Genomic DNA, 22428 nt, shown 5'->3' on the forward strand with positions numbered 1-22428 from the left:
CAGAGATGGATCAAGGTGCCTTCCCACAGCCGCATATACTGTGCACTTGCAATTCCAGAGCTTCGGAATTACAGGAGGCAGAAGGACCGGATGGTCTAGGCCAGCCTGTGCCACATAAGACCTTAAAAAGAACTGCCCCTCCACCTGCCCATGCCCGATCTTTCCCACACATCCACCTTATTGTCTTCCAGCCAGCCCTGTACTCACTGACCAGTGACCCAGAAGTCCCCAGGCCTCTCCCAGGCCCAGCCCACTGCCTGCTGAGCCCTGAGTCTTATAACCAGCTTAGTGGCCCCCACAGAGCCAGGGCAGCCATCAGACCCACCTTCCTTCTTCTCTGATTTCTACAGACGCAGCCACAAGCCTCAGCAGCAGCATGGGCAGCGCCAGCCCAGGCCTGAGCAATGTGCCCCCTGGCTGCCTGCTGCTGTCCCCAGATGTGGCGCTGCGGACAGGTGTGGAGAAGGCAGAGACAGGAGCAGTTGGTCCTGAGAAGCGAGAATGGAGCCCCAGCCCACCCGCCACCCCTGAGCAGGGCCTGTCTGCCTTCTACCTCTCCTGCTTTAACATGTACCCTGAGGATGGCAGCTGGGTAGCCAAGGTCCCCGAGGCCAGTGCCAGGGAGGAGGCACTGGACGAGCCTGAGCAGTGTCCGGTCATCGACAGCCAGGCCTCCGCCAGCAGCCTGGATGAACACTCGCTAGAGCAGGTGCAGTCCATGGTGGTGGGCGAGGTCCTGAAGGACATCGAGACAGCATGCAAGCTGCTCAACATCACAGCAGGTGAGACCCTCCCTGCCACCTCCACCGGGGACACACGCAGGGTGGGGATCTGCCAGATGGACTCTGATCCCCTTGGGCAGCCCAGGACACACAGCAGCTGCAGCCAGGGCCAGGCCCAACCACACCTACCCCCACTTAGTGGATAAAGAGCATTCAGGTGCTGTTCATCTAGCTCCCACTTTTTCTGAGACTCACGCTCCCCGCTCCTGTCACTCAGTTCCAGCCACTTGGTCTCCCTGCTTTTCCCACAACACTCACCCCAGGACCTTTGCACCTGCTGGTCCTTCAACCTAAAATGCTTTCCCATATCCTCCTTAGGCCGCCCCCAGCCTTCTTCAGGTCTTAACTGGCAGCAACCCCATGAGACCACCGATCCTCTGATGAGGTTGTCTCCCGCACCCCACCTCCTGCTTCCCCCATTTTCTTGCTCTGGCGATACGGTTGAAAGGTCTGAGAGCGTGTTTGTTCCCACCTCACCTGCTGTCTGTAGCCCACTAAAGGATTTGTGTATCTCAGCTCCTAGACAGCACTGGACGTCAGAGGTCTTCCATAAACAACCACTGGTTGACTTCACCTGCCTGACTTCACCCTTCAGGGACTGGGGGACTAAGCCATAGAGGTCCCTCTGTGTGTGGAGCTGGCATGATGGGTCATAATTAAACAGCTGAATGTGGCCCTAGTCAACTGGTAGGGAAGGAGGGGATACCAAGGAACAGACCGTGCATGCATGCGTGTGCATGTGCGTGTGCGTGTGCGTGTGCGCGTGTGTGTGCGCACACACGCGCCTGCCTGGTCTGGGGTGTGCCATGGAGCCAGTGCCCTAGTGGGATGGCTGGGGGTCCGGGAGTCCTGGCCTTCATCCTGTAGCTTTCCCATTGGAGGGAAGGGCTTCCCTTGCCCCTCGCACTCAGCTCCTGCACGCCCCTCCCCCCAGGCTGCTTAGATGCTCCCAGGTGGTGTCCCCTATTCAAGGCAGCTCCTGCCCATGGCTGGCTCCTCTTCTACACTTTCCCACACTCAGGAGAGCCCTGCCCCAGGAGGCTCTCCCACGGTACCTCTTCCCCCATACCGGCTCGGCTCGGGAGGGCTGTACTCTCAGAACAATGGGGACAGAAACAAGTTGCATTGACCTGAAGGAAGAAAATGGCCTTACAAAGTGGGAGCAGTCTAGCTTGCGGGTCACTCACCTGGGACACTGACTTGAACCAGTGTTCGCCTGGAGGCCTCACTGCCACTGTGACCCAGTCTGGTTCCAGCTGTGTGCCCCTGAGAGCAGTTTCCCATGGGACACATACAGCTGGTGAATCCCTTCTCTACCTTTAGGTGATCCGTAGCCATTTGAGGCCGCTGCTTTGAACCCAGCTGTTTGCTAATCACTGGACAGGAATGCACCCCTGCCCTCATGTGCCTCAGTTTCTTCATCTCTAAAATTCCAGGATGGGTGGGTTTTCCCCTTGAGAAGATGGTGGAAGACAAGAGGTCTCGGGCTGTTTGTGACTGAATGTCACTGTCCCCTTCAGTGCTAGTGTCTCCAGAAAGGCCCCCTGGGGGCTGATGGGGTCGCAGAGGAAGCAATCTTGTGTTAGGGTCATGGGTCTTCCTTCTCACTTCCTTTTTGGTGGACGTGTCTGCCACCATGGGGCTCCTCAAGGCTCTGGATGTCCCCACCCTTAGGAGTTCATAGTCCCGGACAACAAAGCCCCATGGGTGTTCCATCCCCCCCATGGACAGTTGCCTTTGGGGTGATGTCCGCCAGCAGTCCTGAGCCAAGATGCTGTCTCTTGCCCAGACCCTGGGGACTGGAGCCCTGGTAACGTGCAGAAGTGGCTGCTGTGGACAGAACACCAGTACCGGCTGCCTCCAGCTGGCAAGGCCTTCCAGGAGCTGGGCGGCAAGGAGCTGTGCGCCATGTCGGAGGAGCAGTTCCGTCAGCGCGCACCCTTGGGTGGGGATGTGCTGCATGCACACCTGGACATCTGGAAGTCAGGTGAGGCAGGAGACAGCGTGGAGTCCCTCCTCGCTCCAGCCATTATGTTGGCCAGGCTGGCCTTGAACTTGCATTGATCCTCCTGCCTCTGCCTCCCAAATGCTGAGATTATAGGCACACATCACCACGCCCAGCTCTTATTTTTTTCCTTTTAAAGGTTAGCTTTATGTTTTATTAAAGAAGTCATGAAGACTATCAGCCTGGCTCAGTGCAGAAAGGTGCTCGTCTCCAAGCCTGACAACTTGAGACCTGCATGATCGGAGAGAATGGACTCTCCCAAACTGTCCTCTGACTTCCACACGAGTGATGGCACACCTGTGTTTACACACTTACACAGCACCGTTGCCTGCTCTTTTTTCCTCTTTGGCACTAAGGAGGATTCCGTGTTTGCTCACTGGGTCAAGGCCCCTTTCTTAGAGGTCTGGGATGAATCAGGTGACTCTGAGTGGTCAGCGCCTGCTCCAGCCCAGGCGCCTGGCCCCATCAGCCTAGGCTGATGGCCTAGCAGTGGGCAGAGGGGGTGGCCGAGTGGATGGCTGGAGGGATAGCCCCGGTGCAAACGCTAAGGCCTCAGCACCTGCCGCCTGGCCGCAGCTCCAGCGGGCCTCCCAGTCCCATTTCAGTGAGCAAAGGGAAGCCCCTGCACGTGGGGGCGACACAGTCGCCGCTCTGACATCCTCACCCCCTTGTTAGCATCTTGTTACCCTAGATAGGCCAGAGGCAGGGAGCTGTAGGACCCCAGCCACAGGGAGTCACCCAACCTCCCCTCCTTGTCCCACAGCGGCCTGGATGAAGGAGAGGAGCTTGCCCGGGGCCCTTCACTACTGCGGTGAGCCGGGCAGGCGCAGGAAGGCCTGGTGGGGTTGAGGGCGGCTGCCTGGGGAAGCGGGTGGTCGCAGCGGCCACTCACCCTGCCCCCCTGGCTTCCAGCCTCCACCAGCGAGGAGGGCTGGACAGACGGCGAGGTGGATTCGTCCTGCTCCGGGCAGCCCATCCACCTGTGGCAGTTCCTCAAAGAGTTGCTGCTCAAGCCCCACAGTTACGGCCGCTTCATCCGCTGGCTCAACAAGGAGAAGGGTACGATCCACGATCCACGGGACGGTCACCAGGGCGGAGAGGGGCTGGAAGGGGGCGTGGCTTCTATGGTGGGAGGGGCCAGAGCGGGAGGGTGGGGTTCATCCAGGGCGGAGCTCCGGGCTTTGTGGGCGGGGCTCAGGCTGCTGAGAGGGGAGGAGCTGCGTTAGGGGCATGGCTTCTATATGAGGGGCAGGGTGGGGAGGGCAGGAAGGCGAGGTTTCTGTGGGATGGAACCCCTACGCGTGGGCGGGTTTGGGGCGTGGCTCCAGCTGGCAGAGGGCTGGGGGTGTGGCCTAGACAGACACCGCCTTCACCCTGTGCCAAATGTCACTCAGAGATCTGTACCCCTCCAACTCCAAGGATTCTAAGGTTTAGGGTGCTGTTTGTATCCTTGTCGCCCCGTCCACCAGACTTCACCCTGGTACTGAGACTCCTTCAGCACCTCACAGTGTCTGGAACACAGTATGAACTCGAGAGTGTTTGCTGACAATGGGAACATGGTTTCAGCAGGGTGTGGTGTCACAGGCCTTTAAGGCCAGCACTGGGGAGGCAGAGGCTGGCGGTGAATTTTATGCCCACCCCAGTTTACATAGAGAGAGTTTGTCTCAAAAAAACAAAACAGGACTGGAAAGTCGCCTCAGTTGTTAAGAGTATTTTTAGTCTTGCAGAGGACCAAGGTTCAATTCCCAGAACCACATGGCTGTTCTGGACTCTCTCTAACTCCAGAACCAGGGGTCTGATGCCCGCCTCTGACTTCTGTAGGCACCAGGCAAGCACTTATAGACATGCAAGCAAAACACTCATACACATGAAATAGTAAAATAAATCTTTATAAAAATCTTAAAAACCGGAAAACATCACGTTTTGGGGGCTGGCAAGATAGCTCAGTGAGGGCAGGCACTTGCCGCCAAACCTGCAGACCTGAGTTCAATCCCTACAGGATGGAAAGGGAAACAATTCCTGCAAATTGTCTTCTGACCTCCACATACAGGCACTCTGGGGCATGTGTCTGCTGACACACACTCACATGATCACGTACAATAAATAAATGAACATAAAAAATTAATTACAAGAAAAATCATAGCTTCAACCTAGAGACTTATGGTATTTATCAGAAACACAATGTGAGCCCCATATATGACATTAAATGTTTAAGTCCAGAATCAAAATGTTTAAAAACAAATGCATTTCACTTTAATGATATTGCCTTTAATATAAAATTCCTAAATGCTCCCCAAATGTGAACTCTTTAGAACACTGTCATGGATTTCTGTCCAGGAAAGCCTGTCAAATATTCCCAAATCCTAAAACTCCAAGCTGTGATGCAATGCTGACCCCAAATTTTAGATTAGGGATCCTCAACGTGCATTTGATCTAATACTATGCATAACTTAGAATTTCAGCCAGTAATAAAAGTAAAAATTAGTGAAATATATTTGCTAACGCCAGATGTGATGACACATGCCTTTAATTCCAGAACTCAAGGACAGCCAAGGCTATGTAGAGACCCTGTCTCAGAAAGAAAGAAAGAGAGAGACAGACAGAAGGAAGGAAGGAAGGAAGGAAGGAAGGAAGGAAGGGAGGGAGGAAGGAAGGGAGGGAGGAAGGGAGGAAGGGAGGAAGGAAGGGAGGAAGGGAGGGAGGGAGGAAGGAAGGAAGATGTTTGCTGAGTCGCATGGCTTGTCCCTGACCCAGGGCTGAAGAGGGCCCAGCATTTGTCTCTTTTGCTTCCCCAAAAGTGACTGATTGAGCTCACCTCTCTTCTCACTTTCCTTTCCCCCAGGCATCTTCAAAATTGAGGACTCTGCCCAGGTGGCCCGGCTGTGGGGTGTGCGCAAGAACCGGCCGGCCATGAACTATGATAAGCTAAGTCGTTCCATCCGCCAGTATTACAAGAAGGGGATCATTCGCAAACCTGACATCTCTCAGCGCCTCGTCTACCAGTTTGTACATCCCGTCTGAGAGCCACAGAGGCCAGAGGCCGACAGCCCGCCCCAGACAGCCACTCTCTGCTGCCCTAGGATCTGCCCAATATGAAGCCAAGGTCATGGAGAGACAGTCACTGATCTGGGATACACATGGGCTCTCTGGGTCCCTCTTCAGGTCATACTGCTTAAGTACACGGCCCCCTGGAGGGTCAAGGGAGCTAGGCCTGCTGACAAATGGAGAATTTCCCCACCCAGGCTTGGACTGTGAGGTTCCTGGAGGAGCCACCTACGGCAAGCAGGGACTGGACCAAGGCAACCCACAGGACGGTGATGTTACTGCTTTCTGTTTCTGCCACCCACCCCGTACCATAACTGGCCTGGTGCTAAGAGATGTCTGCACCGTGCTGGGGAGCCAGGGGTGCCCTAGGAATGGATAATAAAGATACAAGACAACTGACAGGTCCCCAGTGTCTGGCTGTGGACGGCACAGCCAAGAGGCCAACAGTGGTCAAAGGTGACCATGGTCACGGGTGTTCAGGGTGGTGATCACAAGGAAAGCTTGCCCTGTTTTTGGTATAAGTCATGGGAGAGGCAGAGAATTCTCCAGGGCTAGCCAGCCACTGAGTCCTCCTCAACCTGTCAGGGCTGAAGTGGGAGTGGGCCAACCTGAAGAGCACCTGTACACAGGCCCAAAGTAAGGAAGGCAGCTTCTGCACCTGCTCTGTCGAAGGGCAGGGTTTGCAGCCAGGTGTGCCAGGGGTCTGGCTCTCCTGCAAGAGGCCCAGAGCTATTATATTTTCTTGGCCACCTAAGAGAGCTGAGTCACATGGTGGACAATGGGAGACGGTGGGCGATTCAGTCTGTTTATAGGGCAGTAGCTTTGCAAGGATGGTGGGTTTTCAGTCTCTGTCCCCCAAAGACTTCCCAAGATCCATCCATGGAGTTGTACCCCTTACCTGGGCACGAAAGCCACCTGCGTGTGGGGAGCTGGGCATGCATCTGCTCATTCTCCTGAGCAACTCAGTGTATCACACGTCCCTGGTTTATTTGCCCAAATCAAGCATCCTGAGGCCCTGCCATGTGCTGGCCACGCCCACTCCTTCTTGTCATTGATTTTCTCAACAAAACCAGGAAGTCAGGGTCACTTCTCTACTCTGCACATGGCGAATCAGAGGTCCAGGATGACCGAGCAATTAGCTCACAGTCATGCAGCTATGGATGCCAGGCCCAGGAGTTGAGCTCACTCCATCCTCCAGGGACAGGAGTCTCCCTGCCAGCCCACAGCCCTTAGCTTCTGAGGCCAGTCTTCTAGGAGAAAGGTCAGGGAGCCAGCACCATCCAGAACATCGAGGGGTTTCTTGGTTTTTGTGTTTTGAGACAGGGCTTCTCTTTGTTTTTTTTTTTTTTTTTTTTTTTTTTAAAGATTTATTTATTAATTATGTATACAGTATTCTGCCTGCGTGTATACCTGCAAGCCAGAAGAGGGCACCAGATCTCATTACAGATGGTTGTGAGCCACCATGTGGTTGCTGGGAATTGAACTCAGGACCTCTGGAAGAACAGTCAGTGCTCTTAACCTGAGCCATCTCTCCAGCCCAACAGGGCTTCTCTTTGAAACCACCCTGGCTGTCCTGGATCTCACTCTGTAGCCCAGGCTGGCCTCAAACTCAGAGATCCGCCTGCCTCTGCCTCCTGCGTGCTGGGATTAAAGGTGTGTACCACCTCGCCAGGTTGGACCACCAAGGGTTAAAGGCATCTTGTGCCCTGCCTTCTGCCCCCAGCAATATTATTGTCTCCTGAAGAATGTTTACCCCTGACAGAGAGCAAACTGCGCCTTGGCATCTGTCAGTCAAGATTGGACTTGACAGGAGATGTTGTGTGTTGGTGGGGAGTGTGTGTGTGGGGGGGATCTACCCAGGCCTCTGCCTTGCTAGGCCCCAGCTGTCTCCCATCCCCAGGGAAGAGGCAGACTGGGACCCTGGCCAGAGGCAGGCTCAGTGCTCTGTTAAACTGGTTTTGTCTCCAGCCAGCCCATCCTGCCCCTCAGGAGTCCCTGAAGTCACACTGGATGTCCCAGCTGTGCCTGGGCCAGGCTCAAAGCTTAGGCAGGCCTGGGGGTTCTCCAATGGGCTGGGGTATTGGAGAGCTGTAGGGCTGGGGGTTCTCCAATGGGCTGGGGGTATTGGAGAGCTGTAGAGCTGGAGGTTCTCCAATGGGCAGAGGTATTGGGGAGCAGGAACAGCTCCACCTAGGGGAGGTATGGGAGATCAGAGGGGCAACTTCCATCAAGGAACAGCCAGGCAGCTGCATCCATCCACCCAGGGACACCTCATGAGCTGGCAGCAAACCAGGAATTCTCCTCCCTCTCTTGGTGCATCCCTCACCTGGGCAAGACATTTCCTAACCCCTTTTAGAAGCCTCATTTCAAAGCTCCCCCAAACAAACTCTAACAGCCTGTGTGACTAAGTGGCCATCACTTTGACTCTAAGATTCCTGGGTTGGGCATGGAGGCCTGAGCCTGAAATGCTAGCATTTGGGAACAGGAGACAAGAGTTCAAGGTTACCTTCAGCTATACAGCCAGTTAGAGGCCATCTACATGAGACCGTTTTTTATTATTTTATTTTAGATTTACTTACGCATACGGGTGTTTTGCCTGCATGTATGTCTGTACACCACATTCATGCAGTGCCTTCGGAGGTCAGAAGAGGGTGTACGATCCCCGGGACTGGAATTACAGAAGGTTGTGAGCTGCCATGTGGGTGCTGGGGATTGAATCTGGATCCTCTGCTAGATGCTAGAGCAGCCAGTGCTCTTTTTTTTTTTTTTTGGAGCTGAGGATCGAACCCAGGGCCTTGCGCTTGCTAGGCAAGTGCTCTACCATTGAGCTAAATCCCCAACCCCGCCAGTGCTCTTAAATGCTGAGCAAACTCCTCAGCCCTAGTGAGACTCTAGTTTCAGCAAAGGAAAGAAAAGAAAGGAATGAATAAAGGGGAGAGGTGTGGAGGAAGGGAAGAAGAGAAGGAGAGAGAAGGGAAAGGGGGAAGGGAAGAAAGGCAGGCTGGTGAGATGGCTCAGCCTGTAAAGGTCCCTGCCAGGAAACCCAAGGCTGTCCACTGCCCTCCACAGGAAGCGCATGTGCGCTCAAGCATGCTCTTGGTTGCCGGGTCTCTCAAACATTCACACACATTCAATAAAAATGTAAACAAACTGTTTAAAGGAATGAAGGAAGGGGATGAAAGGAATAAGCAAGAAGAGACCTGTCGGGTAAGAGTAGGCTTCAGCTACGGATGGATTTAGATCAAGACAGAGGGATGGCCATGCCAGCTTCACTTCCTCTCACTGTGTGCACCCAGGGGTGGGGGTGCTGTGCGCACCCGGGGTGGGGGTGCTGTGCGCACCCGGGGTGGGGGTGCTGTGCGCACCCGGGGTGGGGGTGCTGTGCGCACCCAGGGGTGGGGGTGCTGGTGAAGGGGTTGTGTTTGTGTTATGCCCTATCAGACTGCCAGGGTCAGAAGAGCCTCTGATACCTCCACAGACTGGGAGAGCTGAGTCAGGGGAAGGGGAGCGTGGTCTCAGAAAAGACCCAGGTGAGGTGCAAGTGAGCATCAGAGTTCCAGGATGGGCCTGGGAGGGTGTGGCCAGCTGAGCTCCTGCCAGGGCAGATGCTCCCAGGAGGCCTCCTACAAATGTGTTCACAGCAGGGCAAGCAGCAGGGGGCAAGAAGACCTTGTCACCCCATGGGAGGCCTCAGCAATGACTTCTTAGAATTCCCTTTTAAAACTCAGAACTATTTGAAGATCAAGTTCACCCTTGGACCATGAATTTGGCTGTTTATTTATTGTTTGTGGTGCCTGGTATGGAAACAACCTCACATGTTAGACAAGAACCAACGGGCCACACCTCCAGCCTTAAGTCTGGGACTTTAAATGCCCAGGTCCACCGGTCAGGGCTGCCACCTCGTACCTGAGGCCAGAGCCTCAGCAACCTCCCTTGGATAAGTTGTGGATCCTCAACTGCCCAGCTTGGTCAGCACTTAGCCTTGCACAGGGCCACCCCACCCAGGACAGACATCTTCATTACAGAGATCCTTCCAAGGACACACACAAGCCCCCAGAACTAAAGATGCACATGATTCAGATGACAAGTCCAGCCAGGTTGACAGAATTCTGGTTTTATCCACAGCCATACAGTCACAACTGATATATATATATATATATATATTTGTATTTATATACCTTTAAATTACACAACCATGTACAAAACAGGTGCATTGCTGAGACCACAGCACTCCTCAGTTTCACAAGTTTCGGAACTAATGGAGTCAGGAAGCCTAGGGCGGCAGACGCAGTGGCAGCTGGCGGCGGGGCAGCCCTGGCTCCTCCCCGGAACCAGGCTGCAGGGTCGTGGTTTAACAGGGGACGAAACACATCGCTGACTGAGCCCTGCAGGGTCTCGTGCAGCATCAACGGGGCCCTTGGGGAGTACAGGAGGGTGTGGACATGGCGAGGGGTATGGTCCAGCCCAAGGTTGAGGGCCCTGACACCAGTGACTGACAGGTGGGCTTGGCTCAGGGTTCTAGGGACTTCCAAGGGGGAGACCCTTCAGCACCGCGGTGCTGAGGTGCTTGAGGACCAAGTCTGGTCCCAAATGGGGTCATTGAAGGTGATTCTTAAGGGATAGATTTTCCAGTCCCTGCCCAGGAGTGGGCAGCTAGTGTACTGGGGGAGGGGCAGGCCTGGGATCTAGACAGGGCCACAGCCCCTCCCCAGGTGCTGGGAAGCCGCTGGTGCAGAGGGGGAGCCCAGGCCCCAAGGTGCAGGCATGGCGGCTTCTTGTCTTTCTGGGGTATGAGTGAAAGTAAGGGGTGAAGGACTCCACCAGCTGGGGAGGCAGGAGGAGCTATGAAAAAAAGGAGGGCTTTGAATCCTGCTTCAGGTCCTGAGGGGCCCAGGACCCAACCTAGGCTGCAGCTGAAGCCCCTCGGGCAAACAGTGATAAGGAAGGGGGGTGCTGGCAGCCCTGTCCATAGGGTGCCATGCTCATGGCCCTGAGGGAGGACTGCCCAACATGGACCCCAGCCACAGCCCTACTCATGAGAAGGGGGATCAGAGCCCCAGTGCTTGGGTCCATGATCTAACAGTGTTAGAAGAAGTAGCTGGGAGCTAAGGGGTCCTGGAGAACACAGGGTCACATACTCTTTCCCTGGAGGCCCAAAAGGCCACCTGATTCAGGGGCCAGAGGGTGTCTGTGGCCCAGAGGCCCAGCAGACACCAGCTGTGAGCATGGGACTTCTCAGGTCCTTGTTCCCAAAGATCCGGATAAACAGCCTCTGACCATTCTCCCCTGGGGTTTTTTCCCAACCTGTCTGCTTTCCGCTCACCTACCCATGGAGAGCTGCTATCCCCTTTCCAACCACAAGGGCCCTGTGTCCCCTCCCACCCCCAGAGTCCTTTAATGGAGACTCAGGCTTAGGGAAATGGGAGTGGGGGGCTGCCAGCATTCAGGGGATAATGTTGGAAAGCCAAAAGAGACAAGGAAAATATGGTGACCATCCAGAGTTCCTTTCTCATGCCAGCCTGAGCTGCTGGCTTCCCCTTACAGTGCCAAGCTGAGTGCCCCCCTGAGCCCATGTGTCTCCCCAGGTGAGAAGGGACCTGGATGCTCCCCCGAGCCCGAGTGTCTCCTAGGTTGACCAGGTAACAGAAGCAGAAAAGGAGGTTGAGAGCCTTGCAGATTGGCTTCACAAAGGCTGATGCTGACACAGTGAAGGAGGGGCATTTCTGGATGGCCAGGAAAGAAGGGGGGTGGGTGGCCAATGCCTCTTCCCCAGGGAATGGGAGAAGGCTGCTACTGTTGCTGGCTTTGCCCTGGGCTTGGGTGAGGGGTGCTTTGCCCAATACCAAGGCCTTAGGAGAGGGTCGGGGCCTCTGTGAGCTGCTGAGTGGCTCTGAGGAGGAACCTTCTGTCCACAGGCCCAGACAGGGTTTTTTCATCCCTCAAAATGGGCCCAGCATTAGGAGGGTTGGCACAGCCTGGACGGAGGATCTGCTCTTCCCTTCCCTCTCCCATGTGCCGGGGACACCATCACTTCCTCCAGCTCACCTGCCTTCACGTCTGGGGAAGCCAAGAGGGCCCTGGAACCTCCACAGAGAAGGGTGACCAAAAGCTCGGGGCTGGGAGAAGAGCACCCCCAGGGCAGAGTGGAAGACTAAAGGTCGGAGGCCTCCTTCCTGGGGTGTGGAGGAGGCTTTTTAAGAGGAGGATCGTGGCAGAAGGGAGGGACGAGGTGAGGAAGCCAGGCTCGGGTGAGGGTAGCCGCTGGCAGCCTGGGGTGGGGCGGGAAAGCGAGGCAGGGGAGAAGGATCCAGAAGATCTCCCTCAGGGCTCAGGAGACTCTTTGGTGGACTCTGTGGAGCAGATGTGACATTGGGCTAAAGTCCCAAGACCCTTGCCCACCCTGGGGCCATCGTCCTAAGCCCGACCACCCTGGCTGGCCTCCAGGTAGGCTGCAAACTCTGTCTCTTTGTATTTCTTCTTTTGTTCTGTTTTGACTTTTAAAAAAATAAAAGCTTGATCGGAAAATATGTCTGGAACTCTATGGCGAGGGGAGGGGGGGTAGGGCGGGAGGCGATGGACAAGGAGTGACTTGGGAGGGCAGGGTAGCTATATGGCCTCAACGTAGTTGGCAGGATAGAGGCCCAGCTGCCCGCTGTCGAGCCGCCCGCGGCACCAGCCCTGCTCATCCTCGTCTCCCAGTTTGGTGAGCTCGTCTCCTGGGGAGGGGAACACAGGGTCACCTGGTTAAGATGGGCCGTCCCTCAGCACAAAGGCACCTCTCGGCCCCACTGCTCCAGCTGCTTTACCTGGACTTACAGTCGGGGCTACAGCCCGCTCAACTCCAGGTGCTGCCCCTGACCCACTCCAGCCAGCACCTCCCTGCGTCTCGGCACCACCCTCCATGCACAGGCCTCTGCCCTGCCCCTTACCTGCCAATCCCTGAAATCCCTGTCTCCAAGCCCGAGCTTCGCACTACCCAATCCAGGCCCAGTCTTCTCCGCTAGCCCCGCCCCCGGCCCCGCCCCGGCCCCGCCCCCGTACCGGCCTTGAAGCTGAGCTCATCTTGCTCCTGGCCATCGTAGTCGTACAGCGCCCGCACGCGCACTCCCTTGGCATCATCCTCGAAGGGGTTGGCGCCGCCATTGGCCTCATTTCCCCCGAAGGGGTTCCCACTCTCATCATCTGACCACTCGGTGGCGTACGGTTGGCCTCGGTCATAGCTGCTAACACTGAGGTGCAAACGGAGGACCTCCGTCAGCGGCTCCACCCCGCCCATATCAATACCCTCTCCTAACCAGAGCCTGGGTCCAAATTCTACCGCGGCTGGGGCGGAGCCTGGATGCACAGGGCGGTGTCAGAGCCGGTGACCCTCTGGCAACCTGAACACTGCGCATTAGTGTTTCAGCTCCAGAGGGAGGAAGTGCTGCAGAGGACCCCAGAGACGGACCCTGTGAAAGGGGTACTTACTATCCCTAAATGGGTACCAGCTAGGGCGTGGAGTAGAGAACCTTCCCTGGTTCTGAGGTGTGACCTTGGGCATGTTGCCACTCTCTCTGGACTCGAGCTTCCCTATCCTTAAAATGCACACGTTTGTACACTTCCAGGCTGGCCGGAGGCTTGAGTGCATCAATGTAGGAGAGTGCCCAACATACTGTGTGAGTCACAGCAGGAGTCTTGAAGGGTCACCCACCTGTTTTTCAGAGGACACATAGCAGCTATGGTCTGGGACCGTTTCTTGTCTTCTTGGATAAAATGTATCTGTCCCAGTATGTCGGTCTCTCTCCTACCCAGGAACTCCATGGGAGGTACTCACCTGCCACGGTCCCCAGCCTGGGATGTGGACTCCACAGCCCCAGTGGCATTGCTGAGTGTGGCCCCCTCTGCCTTCTTAGGCTGTTTCTCCTTCTTGGCAGTGGTGTGGGGGAGGTCTGGGTTCCACTCCTGGGGGCGGAGAGAAGTCAGGCAGAGGGGTCTGAAGCGGCACCCCCCTCCTAACCTACTAAGGAGTCCCCTTTGCCACCCTGCGCATCCTCACCTCGAACTGAGGCCAGTTCATAGGCATCCCAGGGCCACTGGTACTGCGGAACCACCTGAGGTCCTCCTGGGCATCGGCTCCCCGGATGGCCTGCTCCAGTTCTCGGTAGACATGGGTATAGCTATGCAGGAGGTGGGGCGGGAGGGCATGGGCTTTCTTCTCATCCCATCCAGAGGCCAGGATGCTGGGCATATCCCCAGCCGAGAAGCAGAAGACTCCCCCGCCCCACCCTTATTTTTAAAATTGTATTTATTTATTTTATGTGTGTGGGTGCTTTGCCTGCATGAATGTGTCTGCACCATGTGTGTCTTCGGTGTTGAGAGGCCAGAAGAGATCCCTGGAACTGGAGTCTGGGGTGTTTGCAAGCTATTAAGCAGGTAACCTCAGTGCTTACGTGCTGAGCGATGTCTCCAGACCTTTAACTTGTTGTTTTCTTTTTATTTTAGTTGTTTAAGACAGGGTTTCTCTGTGTAGCCCTGGCTGGCCTGGAACTCACTCTGTAGACCCGGCTGGCCTCGAACTCATAAAGATCTGCCTGCCTCTGCCTCCCGAGTGCTGGGATTAAAGACATGCATCACCACTGCCCGGCTTTTAAGTTTTTTGTTTGTTTGTTTGAGCTGAGGATCGAACCCAGGGCCTTGCGCTTGCTAAGCAAGTGCTCTACCACTGAGCTAAATCCCCAACCCTTGTTGTTGTTTTTTTTAAGATTTATTTTTTTCTGCAACTTTTGTTTTGTTTTGTTTTGAGGCGGAGTCTCTCTGCGTAGCCTTGGTTAGCTTTAAATTCATAAAGATCTGCTTGCCACTGCTTCCCAAGAGCTGGGATTAAAGGCATTCAGCAAGATTTTTTTTTTAAGATTTCTTTTTATCTATGTGTCTGTGTAAAGTGGACACCACACGTGTTTGTGGCCTTGGAGACCACCAGATGTGGGTCCCGGGAATCCAACTCTGGTCCTCTGTAAAAGCAGCAAGTGCACCAGTTGAAATTATTCTTTAATTTTATTTTATAATGTGTGTGCCTGTGCATGTGACTGCAAGTGTCTCCAGAGGCCAGAAGAGTGACAGAACCTTGGACTCTGTAACTCCAGACAGTTGTGAGCTCTCTGATGTGGGGCCTGTGAACAGAGCTCAGGTCCTTCCCTCCAGCCCGACCAGCTCCAGCACTCTCAGCCCCAGTGGCCTCACCATGGCCATGCACCACTCCCCAAGCTTGTGTTTCCAGGGTAACTAGTGAGCACTGCTCACCCCTGCAGCAGCTCCCTGCACGTCCCCTTCAAACCCCCCGTGGCCATGCCGGGGTGGGTACCTGCTGTTCTCCGCTAGGTTGAGGTGCCGTTTGATATCCAGCAGGACTTCCTTGAGAAAGACCAGTCGCTTCTCCTCGAATTGCTGGCACTGCTCAAATACCTGCTCCATGCCCTCCATGTACTGCGGCGTGGTTTTGCCCACATCTTCCAGCACCTTCTCATACTTCTCCTGAGTCTGTGGGTACCAGGGTGGAGGATGGGGTGAGGCCTCCCCCAGGCCTGCAGCTCCCAGCCTCCACTCTCTCTCCCCATCTCCCCACAGGTACCTTCTGCACATCCTGCCTACACTTGTCCACCTTGTCCAGAAGTTTCTTCTGCTGCTCGGGGGTGACCGACTGCTCCGTCTTACTATTCATCTCCCGAGTCATGGCCAGCTTCTCCTCTTTGCAAGCCAGATGATAGGCTTTCTTGGCCGCCTCCAGCTGTGGGGAGAGAGGGCCAACGTGGGTAGACACGTGGCCATCCATCACCAACACCTGCCTGCCCACTCTGCATCCCCACTCCCTGCCACTGTGGAGCTGCTGCTGCTGCTGCTGGCTTTGGCTCGCAGGCTTCAGTCCACGCCCTCATCTGGGGCTGCTGCCCCACATGACACTGCTCATGGCCTCTGCAGACCTGCCAGTCACCGGATCTGTGGAGCCAGCTGGCTGTGTGCTGGGGGAAAGCACATCAGGTACCAGACCCTGTGTGGACAGTTCTTTCCCTCCCCGAGGGGACCCTCCCCATCCACAGATGCGCTCCTGTGACACGCCACCCCCAAGCTGGCCACCTGCCCCGCCTGTCTGAGGCACCTCCTTCATCTTCTTGGCCCAGGGCTTCTGGGCCTTTCGGAAGCCGTCCTCTGCCTCCTTGGTCTCCTTGAAGCCGCCCATGATCTGCTTGTGGTAGGCATCCTTCTGCCAGTTCTTGACTTTCTCCAGGTCCTCGTTCAGCAGGCTGTTCTTCACCTCCTGGTGCAGTTCGCTCACCTTGTCTGCTTCCGTCATCATGGCACCCCAGGCCCGCTCCAGGCTGCCATATTGCGGACCTGAGGAAAATGTCAGGGAGTTACCGGGACCCCAATACACAAGGCCTACAGTCCTCTCCGCCATCTCCTTCTCTCTGATGCCTCCCCTCTTCCAGCTGCAACAGAAACACCTTCCTTCACTGTCCCCAAACTTCCAGCCAGCATTTTTTTGTTTTGTTTTGTTTTTGTTTTTGTTTTTCAAGACAGGGTTTCTCTGTGTAGCTTTGGAGCCTGTCCTGGACTAGCTCCGTAGACCGGGCTGGCCTCGAACTCACAGAGATCCACCTGCCTCTGCCTCCCGAGTGCTGGGATTACAGGCGCACACCACCACCGCCTGGCCTGTGAGCGGTTTTAAATGCCCTGGTTATGACAGCTGGGTGATGGTGGTATGAGCAGCTGCTGTTCTCAGACATGCGGAGAGTTTGGGAATGGGGGTGAGGGTTCTGGTTCTAATTTCCCTCAGAAACGTGTGCAGATTAACGGAGGAAAAGCCTGTCTGACAGATCTCAAGTTTAAGACCAGCTCGGATGGCACAGCAAAACTAAGAAGAAGAAGAGAAAGCAGCAGCAGGCCTCGGCAGCTGTGGTGGTACACAATTCAGACCCAGCGCTCGGGAGGCAGAGGCAGGTGGCTCTCTCTGCCAGCCCGGTCTGCAGAGTGATCCTGGGAGCCAGGGCTTCAGAGTAAGATTCTGTCTCAAAGAAACGAAAGAGAGGTGAGGGAGAGAAGGGAGAGGAAGGGGGAGGGGAGGAAGAAGCAGAGGGAGGGGGTAGGCAGGGCTGTCTACACCTGTAACCTTCGATTTAGAGACGGGGAGGCAGAAAGATCAGGATTTCAGGGTCATTCTCAGCCACCATAGAGAGTTGGAGGCCAGCCTGGGCTACATAAGATTCTATCTCAAAATTAAACAGAAAGCTACAGTGAAATGTTAATGTTAGCTGGTGAAGCTGGCTGGGGGGTACCCAGGGGTTCTCTGCACTATAAATGTGATTTTCTGGAAGTTTCTTTCAAAATAAAAAGTGGTAATTGTGTGTGTGTGTGTCTGTGTGTGTCTGTGTGTGTGTGTGTGTGTTCACTCTAGAGTTGTACAAAGCAGGAGAATGAAGGAGCCTGCTTTGGTCCAGGACACCCAGGTTGTGAAAAGCCCTGTGGCTGGGATGCTGGTGCACCCGGAGCCCGCCCCGGGGTACCCATCAGAGCCCGGGGGTGGGGCACCTTTCTCGATCAGCTGGCGCCAGCGCTTGGCCCAGTCTGTGAGCTGCTGCGCGTAGGCTTTCTCGATCTTGGCGCGCTCCTGCACGCAGCTCATGAGGTCGTTGCAGAGGCGGTGACCATCGTCGATGCGCTTCACTGTCCGCTTGTAGTTCCCCACCTGGAGGCAGAGCAGCAAGTGACCGGGCAGCCCCTGCGATCCTGGCCCTGGCCTGCAGGGGGCGCGTCGCCTCCGCCTCGTCCCGCCCTCCACGCGGCGGAGTCCCAGAGCTCCACGTCAGACCCCACGGTCTCCACCTACCCTCCTCCTCCTCCAAAACCTCCTCACTGCCACAAAAAGCATAAGGAGTTTTATATAATTTGGACTTGGGCTAGAATGAATTATTCATTTTGCTCTTGTGAGCTAGAGCTATGATACGAGTCATATAAGCTTGAGCGGAGCTACTGTTTCTTGACACAATATTATGTTTTGTGGACATCTCATTAAGCACTTATTAATCTAGGCTTGCCAGTTTCCTTTTTAGTTTCCAAAGCCAAAAGCAGTATTTTTTTTTTCTTTAGGTCACAAATACTCTCGGAAGCTCCTGAAAATGTCTTGCCTCTACCTCTATGGGGTGGTGGGGTCCCTGGGCTCACCCAACTCTCTGGTTCAAAAGTCCACCCCCTGCCCACCACACAGGGGTACAGCGGGGACAGCTAGGCAGGCTATGAGAACTGTGAAATGTGGTAGATGTTGGTGTGAAGGGCTGGGAATCGTCCAGTCTGGAAGGGCCTGATCCCAGAGTGAAATGTTTCAGGCGCATTCTGGAGCAGCTTCTGGACATTGACCTTACCCCACCCCCAAGACCTCAGCTGCCTGTTTGACACTGGAGATTCTGAAGGGGCCCAAGGAGTTGGGGTGCAAGGCTGAGGTCATGGGTTGAATCAGGGGACAGGCAGGAGCCTAGGCCTCCACTCACCTCCCAGAAGCTGTCCGTGACCTCCTCCGAGGTCTCATCGTAGGAGCCAGACATGGTGCAGCCGGAGGGAGCCGGGCAGGTGTGAATCTGCAGTCAGCAGGCTCAGCTGCTCACAAGCTGCAAGGACAGAGGAGAGGTCCACAGAGATGAGGCGCAAGGTCCATGTCCTATTCCAGGCCTGTGTCCCTGACTCACACAGAGAAGGAAGGTTCCCAGTGAAAGCCTCAAGCTGGGCTGGGGGCTTCCTGCAAGGGCTTATTCCTGAGGACAACCCCAAGATTCAATCTGTGGTTCCTAGTGCCCACCTCCGCCCAGGCTCTTCCCACCTCCCGAGATTCTGAGGAGTGCCTCTCCTCGGAAGCCATCTTCCTAAGGAAGCCCCCCTCCCTCTCAGCTTATACACGCCTTCTCCACCTATCAGTGAGTTCCAGTTGGTGTCCTAGCTGGAGCCCCTTGGCGCCACCACACGACCCAGCTGGATCCTGACACTAGATCCAAAAGATGCTCCTGGATTCCCCTGACCCCAACACAGAGCCTCTGGTCTTGTCCCCTAGAGCCTCAGCTTCTGCCACGCAGTCCCCTGGGAGCTGACAGGAGGGAGGTCTTTCCCTCACTTACATCCTGAGCTAAGGGCTCCCCCAGTTTTTCTAGTTGGGCTCTGTCCATCTTCTTTTGGCTGTCCCAGCCCTGCCTCCACAGCCCCGTTAGCTGCTTACAAATCTCCCCCCACATGGCTGAGCATGTGGCTCTCTGGCCCTGGGGTCACACTGTGATCTATACAACATCCCAGGCGCTGTGTCTGCCCTGGATCTGTCATCAGGCATCACAGTTGTCCAATCTAGGCCACGCTCTGCCCCAGGGGCCAGGGGGCACCCCCCTCCCCTACCAGGCCTCACTGTCACCCAGTTGAGAATGGCTCAATAATCAGCCACAGAGGGCCAAGGGCCTAGCTAGCCTTCCAAGAGGTAGCCATGGCTCCTGAGGCACTTCCTCGTTGGCGATGCCTCTATGGGATTGAGCCCTGACCAGTGAGATCTCTGGGTGAAGGCAGATTGGCTCGCAAGCTTAGGCTCCACCCAGCAGAGGGCAGGTAAACCCCATCCAACCACTGTCCCTCAGATCCAGGGCAAGTGGCACCAACACGTGAGGATCCTGGGTCAAGGATGCCCCTCCCCCAGCCTCAGTCTCTCTTGTTGGGGGCCTGGCGATCTGTTCCTGTAATGACCCGGTATGGCCTTCTGTGCCCCCTGGGACTGAAGATCTGAATTGCCACAAGCCTCTCAGCCACAATGGTGGGGAACTGAGTGACACAGAGCGGAGGGGCCCGCTCCTCAGGGTCTCCCAGGAGGGGATTCTCCCCCATAACACCACCTCCAGGAATTCACCTCCAGGGTGCAAGCCAAGCATCCACAAGCTTGTTCAATGCAACAGTGGGGGTCAACACGAAAGGCTGGGGTGACCCCAATCCTGTCCTCAGGACACTGGCTAAGTAAATTACAGTGCAGAGCTGCCAGCTTGCACCCCATCCCAGTCCACACCGCCAAGTGACATGTACACCATGCAGAGCAGTCTAGAGCAGTCTAGCTGGGAAAGCATATATATATGGGACTATTTTGGGAAGACCACAAAGCAAAATGGGAACAGTGGTCAGCTTCGAGGAAGCTTGTGACTGGGAATGGGGTGGGATGGGTTTCCCACACCGGGTCCACCCCAGCTTTTCATACTGCTGCTTGTGAATAAACTGAATTTCTTTTAAATAATGTGCATGATTTTAAAAATATTTTCAGCGGAAGCATTTTCTTCATTTATAGCTGAGGTGGGAGGGCCCAGCCCACTGTGGGCAGTGCCAACCTGGGCAGGTGGTCCTGGGCCAGTGGGAAAGCAGCCTGAGCAAGCCAGTAAGCAGGGTTCCTCTGCATTTCCTGCCTGGGTTCTGGCCTGACTTCCTTCAAGGATAACTGTGACTGGGGTGTGAGTCAAATTAACCCTTTCCTCCCTGAGCTGCTTTTGGCCATGGTGTTTATTACATCAGTAGAAAGTCAAGGAGGATGCGTGGGTTTTGGTGATCGGGAGGCAGGCCCTCGGGTCTGTATGTGACTGCTTACCCACTAAACCATCCCCCTAGCCCATGAATTGTATTTCAAAACAAAACAAAAATGGTGTGTGTGTGTGTGTGTGTGTGTGTGTGTGTGTGTGTGTGTGAGAGAGAGAGAGAGAGAGAGAGAGAGAGAGAGAGAGAGAGAGAGAGAGAAAGAGAGAGAATGTTTTAAAGCATTGGCTGCTTTCCAGAGGACCTGATGCCCTCTTCTGGCCTCCAGGGGCACTGTATGCAGTATGGTACACAGATGCACATACACACAGGCAACACCCCTACACACAAAGTAAAAGAAATTAAGAAAAAAAGTTGGTGTGGTGGTACAAACCTTTAATACCAGCACTCAGGAAGCAGAGGCAGGAGGTTCTCTCTGAGTTTGAGGTCAGTTTGGTCCACATAGTGAGACCCTGTCTCAATAACAAGAACCAAGAACAATTCACCCTGCAGCCCAGGAGAGGAAAGAATCGGTGGCCTGGGAGCTTGGCTGAGGATGTCCTCCCACCACACAGCAGGACAGTGTGGTTATGACCTGGAGCATCGGGCTGAGAGGCCGCAGGCCGCAGGCTTGCAGAACTCTCCTGGGCACCCAGATGAGGTAGCAGGTGGCACGAGAAAGGTCCAGTACCAACTTGCTCCGTGACTCTGGGCAGCGGCCCCTCTGGGCCTTGCTGGGAATGACTTGACTTCAGAATTAGATGAGCGACTGGAGAGTCATTAGGAATGTTTGCTGCCCTTCCAGGGGACCTGAGTTTGGCTCCCAGCACCCATGTCAGATGGCTGACAACCACCTGTAACTCCAGGCACCAGACCCACCCACAAATATACACAGTACACATGATTAAAAATACAAAGTCTTAATTAAAAAAAAAAGAATTAGATGAGTTAGCAAGCCCAGTCCACAACAGACTCTAGGCCCTCTGCATTCCAGGCACTCTGGGTGGTACCCGTGCTTAGAAGGGGGGCAGGCAGGGTAAGACCATAGAAGAGGAGTGTCAAATGAGCCCCCAACACACACACACACACACACACACACACACACACACACACACACACACACACAGACACAGACACACACACACACACACACACACACGCACACACATACACAGACACACACACAGACACAGACACACACACACACACACACACACACACACACACACACACACACACACAGACACACACACACACACACACACACACACACACACACACACACACACGCACACAGACACACACACACACACACACACACACACACACACACACAGAGGCAGGAGGAGGTTCCCCCCTACAAACTGCCAGTTCTTCTTAATGACAGGGTTGTTTCTGTCAGGGGTCAGGAAGTGGGTGTGACTGGCATCTGGAACTTCCTGTGACACGCCCCACAGACTCCTAAGCTGGGCAAAAGGCCACCACACCCAGTTTCCCTGTGGCCTTTCCTCACCAATATCAACACGTGGCAATCACCAAGCCGCACAGAGACGAAACCCCACAGGCTCAGGGACGTCACTGTGAGGAGTCTGTCCGGGGCACGGGAAAAGCATGACAGGGTTCTGGGAACAGTCATTCCAAGGTGACCAGAGGCCCAGCAGCCAGCACTGCTTCAGGCCATGGGGGTCATGAGGACAGCCAGTAAACACCAGGGCTGCCTGTCCTGTGCTGGGAACCCATTGAGCAGCAGCGGGGGGGGGGGGGGGGGGGGGGGGGGGTGGAATAAGGACCAAGCAGGTGGGAGACTCTGGGGTCAGATGCCCACTTGGCTGGACTGAAGGGACACACACAGCTGACAGAGTTGAGGGGGCTCTGGTAGAGAGTGTAGTATGGGGAGATGGACACAGAAAAAGGAGCCTGTCCCCCAGTGTACACAGGCACCTACAGTCAGCGGGGGGGGGGGGGGGCGAGGAGAGGGGAGGTTGCTGGCTGCTCTCCTGCCCAGCAACATGGGGACCCCTGCTTCCTCAGCCCCCTGATGCTGGGGCT

At 55.2% G+C, this 22428-nt stretch overlaps 2 protein-coding genes across 4 annotated transcripts in view; one reads left to right on the forward strand and one right to left on the reverse strand.

The window, feature by feature from the left end:
- Positions 1–376: 376 nt before the first annotated feature.
- On the forward strand, positions 377–6217 carry Spdef (SAM pointed domain containing ETS transcription factor). 2 transcript variants are annotated; one of them, XM_036168425.1, is made up of 5 exons: positions 377–782; positions 2572–2769; positions 3551–3598; positions 3700–3846; positions 5630–6217. In XM_036168425.1, exons 1-5 carry the CDS (start codon positions 377–379, stop codon positions 5806–5808), a joined length of 978 nt encoding a protein of 325 aa, XP_036024318.1. In that variant the 3' UTR covers positions 5809–6217. The 2 variants fall into 2 exon arrangements, with proteins under 2 accessions (XP_036024318.1, XP_036024319.1); XM_036168426.1 differs by lacking the exon at positions 3551–3598.
- A 3380-nt stretch (positions 6218–9597) lies between these two features.
- Pacsin1 (protein kinase C and casein kinase substrate in neurons 1) overlaps positions 9598–22428 on the reverse strand; it is a 44052-nt gene continuing 31221 nt past the window's right edge. For both annotated transcript variants that reach the window (XM_036167622.1, XM_036167623.1), the window contains exons 2-10: positions 18351–18467; positions 17395–17551; positions 15965–16200; positions 15440–15595; positions 15173–15348; positions 13868–13988; positions 13646–13773; positions 12874–13061; positions 9598–12548 (exon numbers count right to left, since the gene is read on the reverse strand). In XM_036167622.1, the coding sequence (XP_036023515.1) occupies positions 12439–12548; positions 12874–13061; positions 13646–13773; positions 13868–13988; positions 15173–15348; positions 15440–15595; positions 15965–16200; positions 17395–17551; positions 18351–18404 (1326 nt within the window). In that variant the 5' untranslated portion in view covers positions 18405–18467 and the 3' untranslated portion in view covers positions 9598–12438. The remainder of the gene's footprint in view (positions 12549–12873; positions 13062–13645; positions 13774–13867; positions 13989–15172; positions 15349–15439; positions 15596–15964; positions 16201–17394; positions 17552–18350; positions 18468–22428) is intronic.

The sequence above is a fragment of the Onychomys torridus genome, chromosome 18, assembly GCF_903995425.1.
Source record: "Onychomys torridus chromosome 18, mOncTor1.1, whole genome shotgun sequence".
NCBI classification, from domain to species: domain Eukaryota; kingdom Metazoa; phylum Chordata; class Mammalia; order Rodentia; family Cricetidae; genus Onychomys; species Onychomys torridus.

Bases quoted from the DNA above. Each gene is read 5' to 3' on its own strand.
- Spdef (XM_036168425.1), top strand. From the start codon at position 377: ATGGGCAGCGCCAGCCCAGGCCTGAGCAATGTGCCCCCTGGCTGCCTG. The intron at 2,770-3,550 runs GTGAGGCAGGAG...CTTGTCCCACAG, and splicing joins CCTGGACATCTGGAAGTCAG to CGGCCTGGATGAAGGAGAGG. The intron at 3,847-5,629 runs GTACGATCCACG...CCTTTCCCCCAG, and splicing joins CTGGCTCAACAAGGAGAAGG to GCATCTTCAAAATTGAGGAC.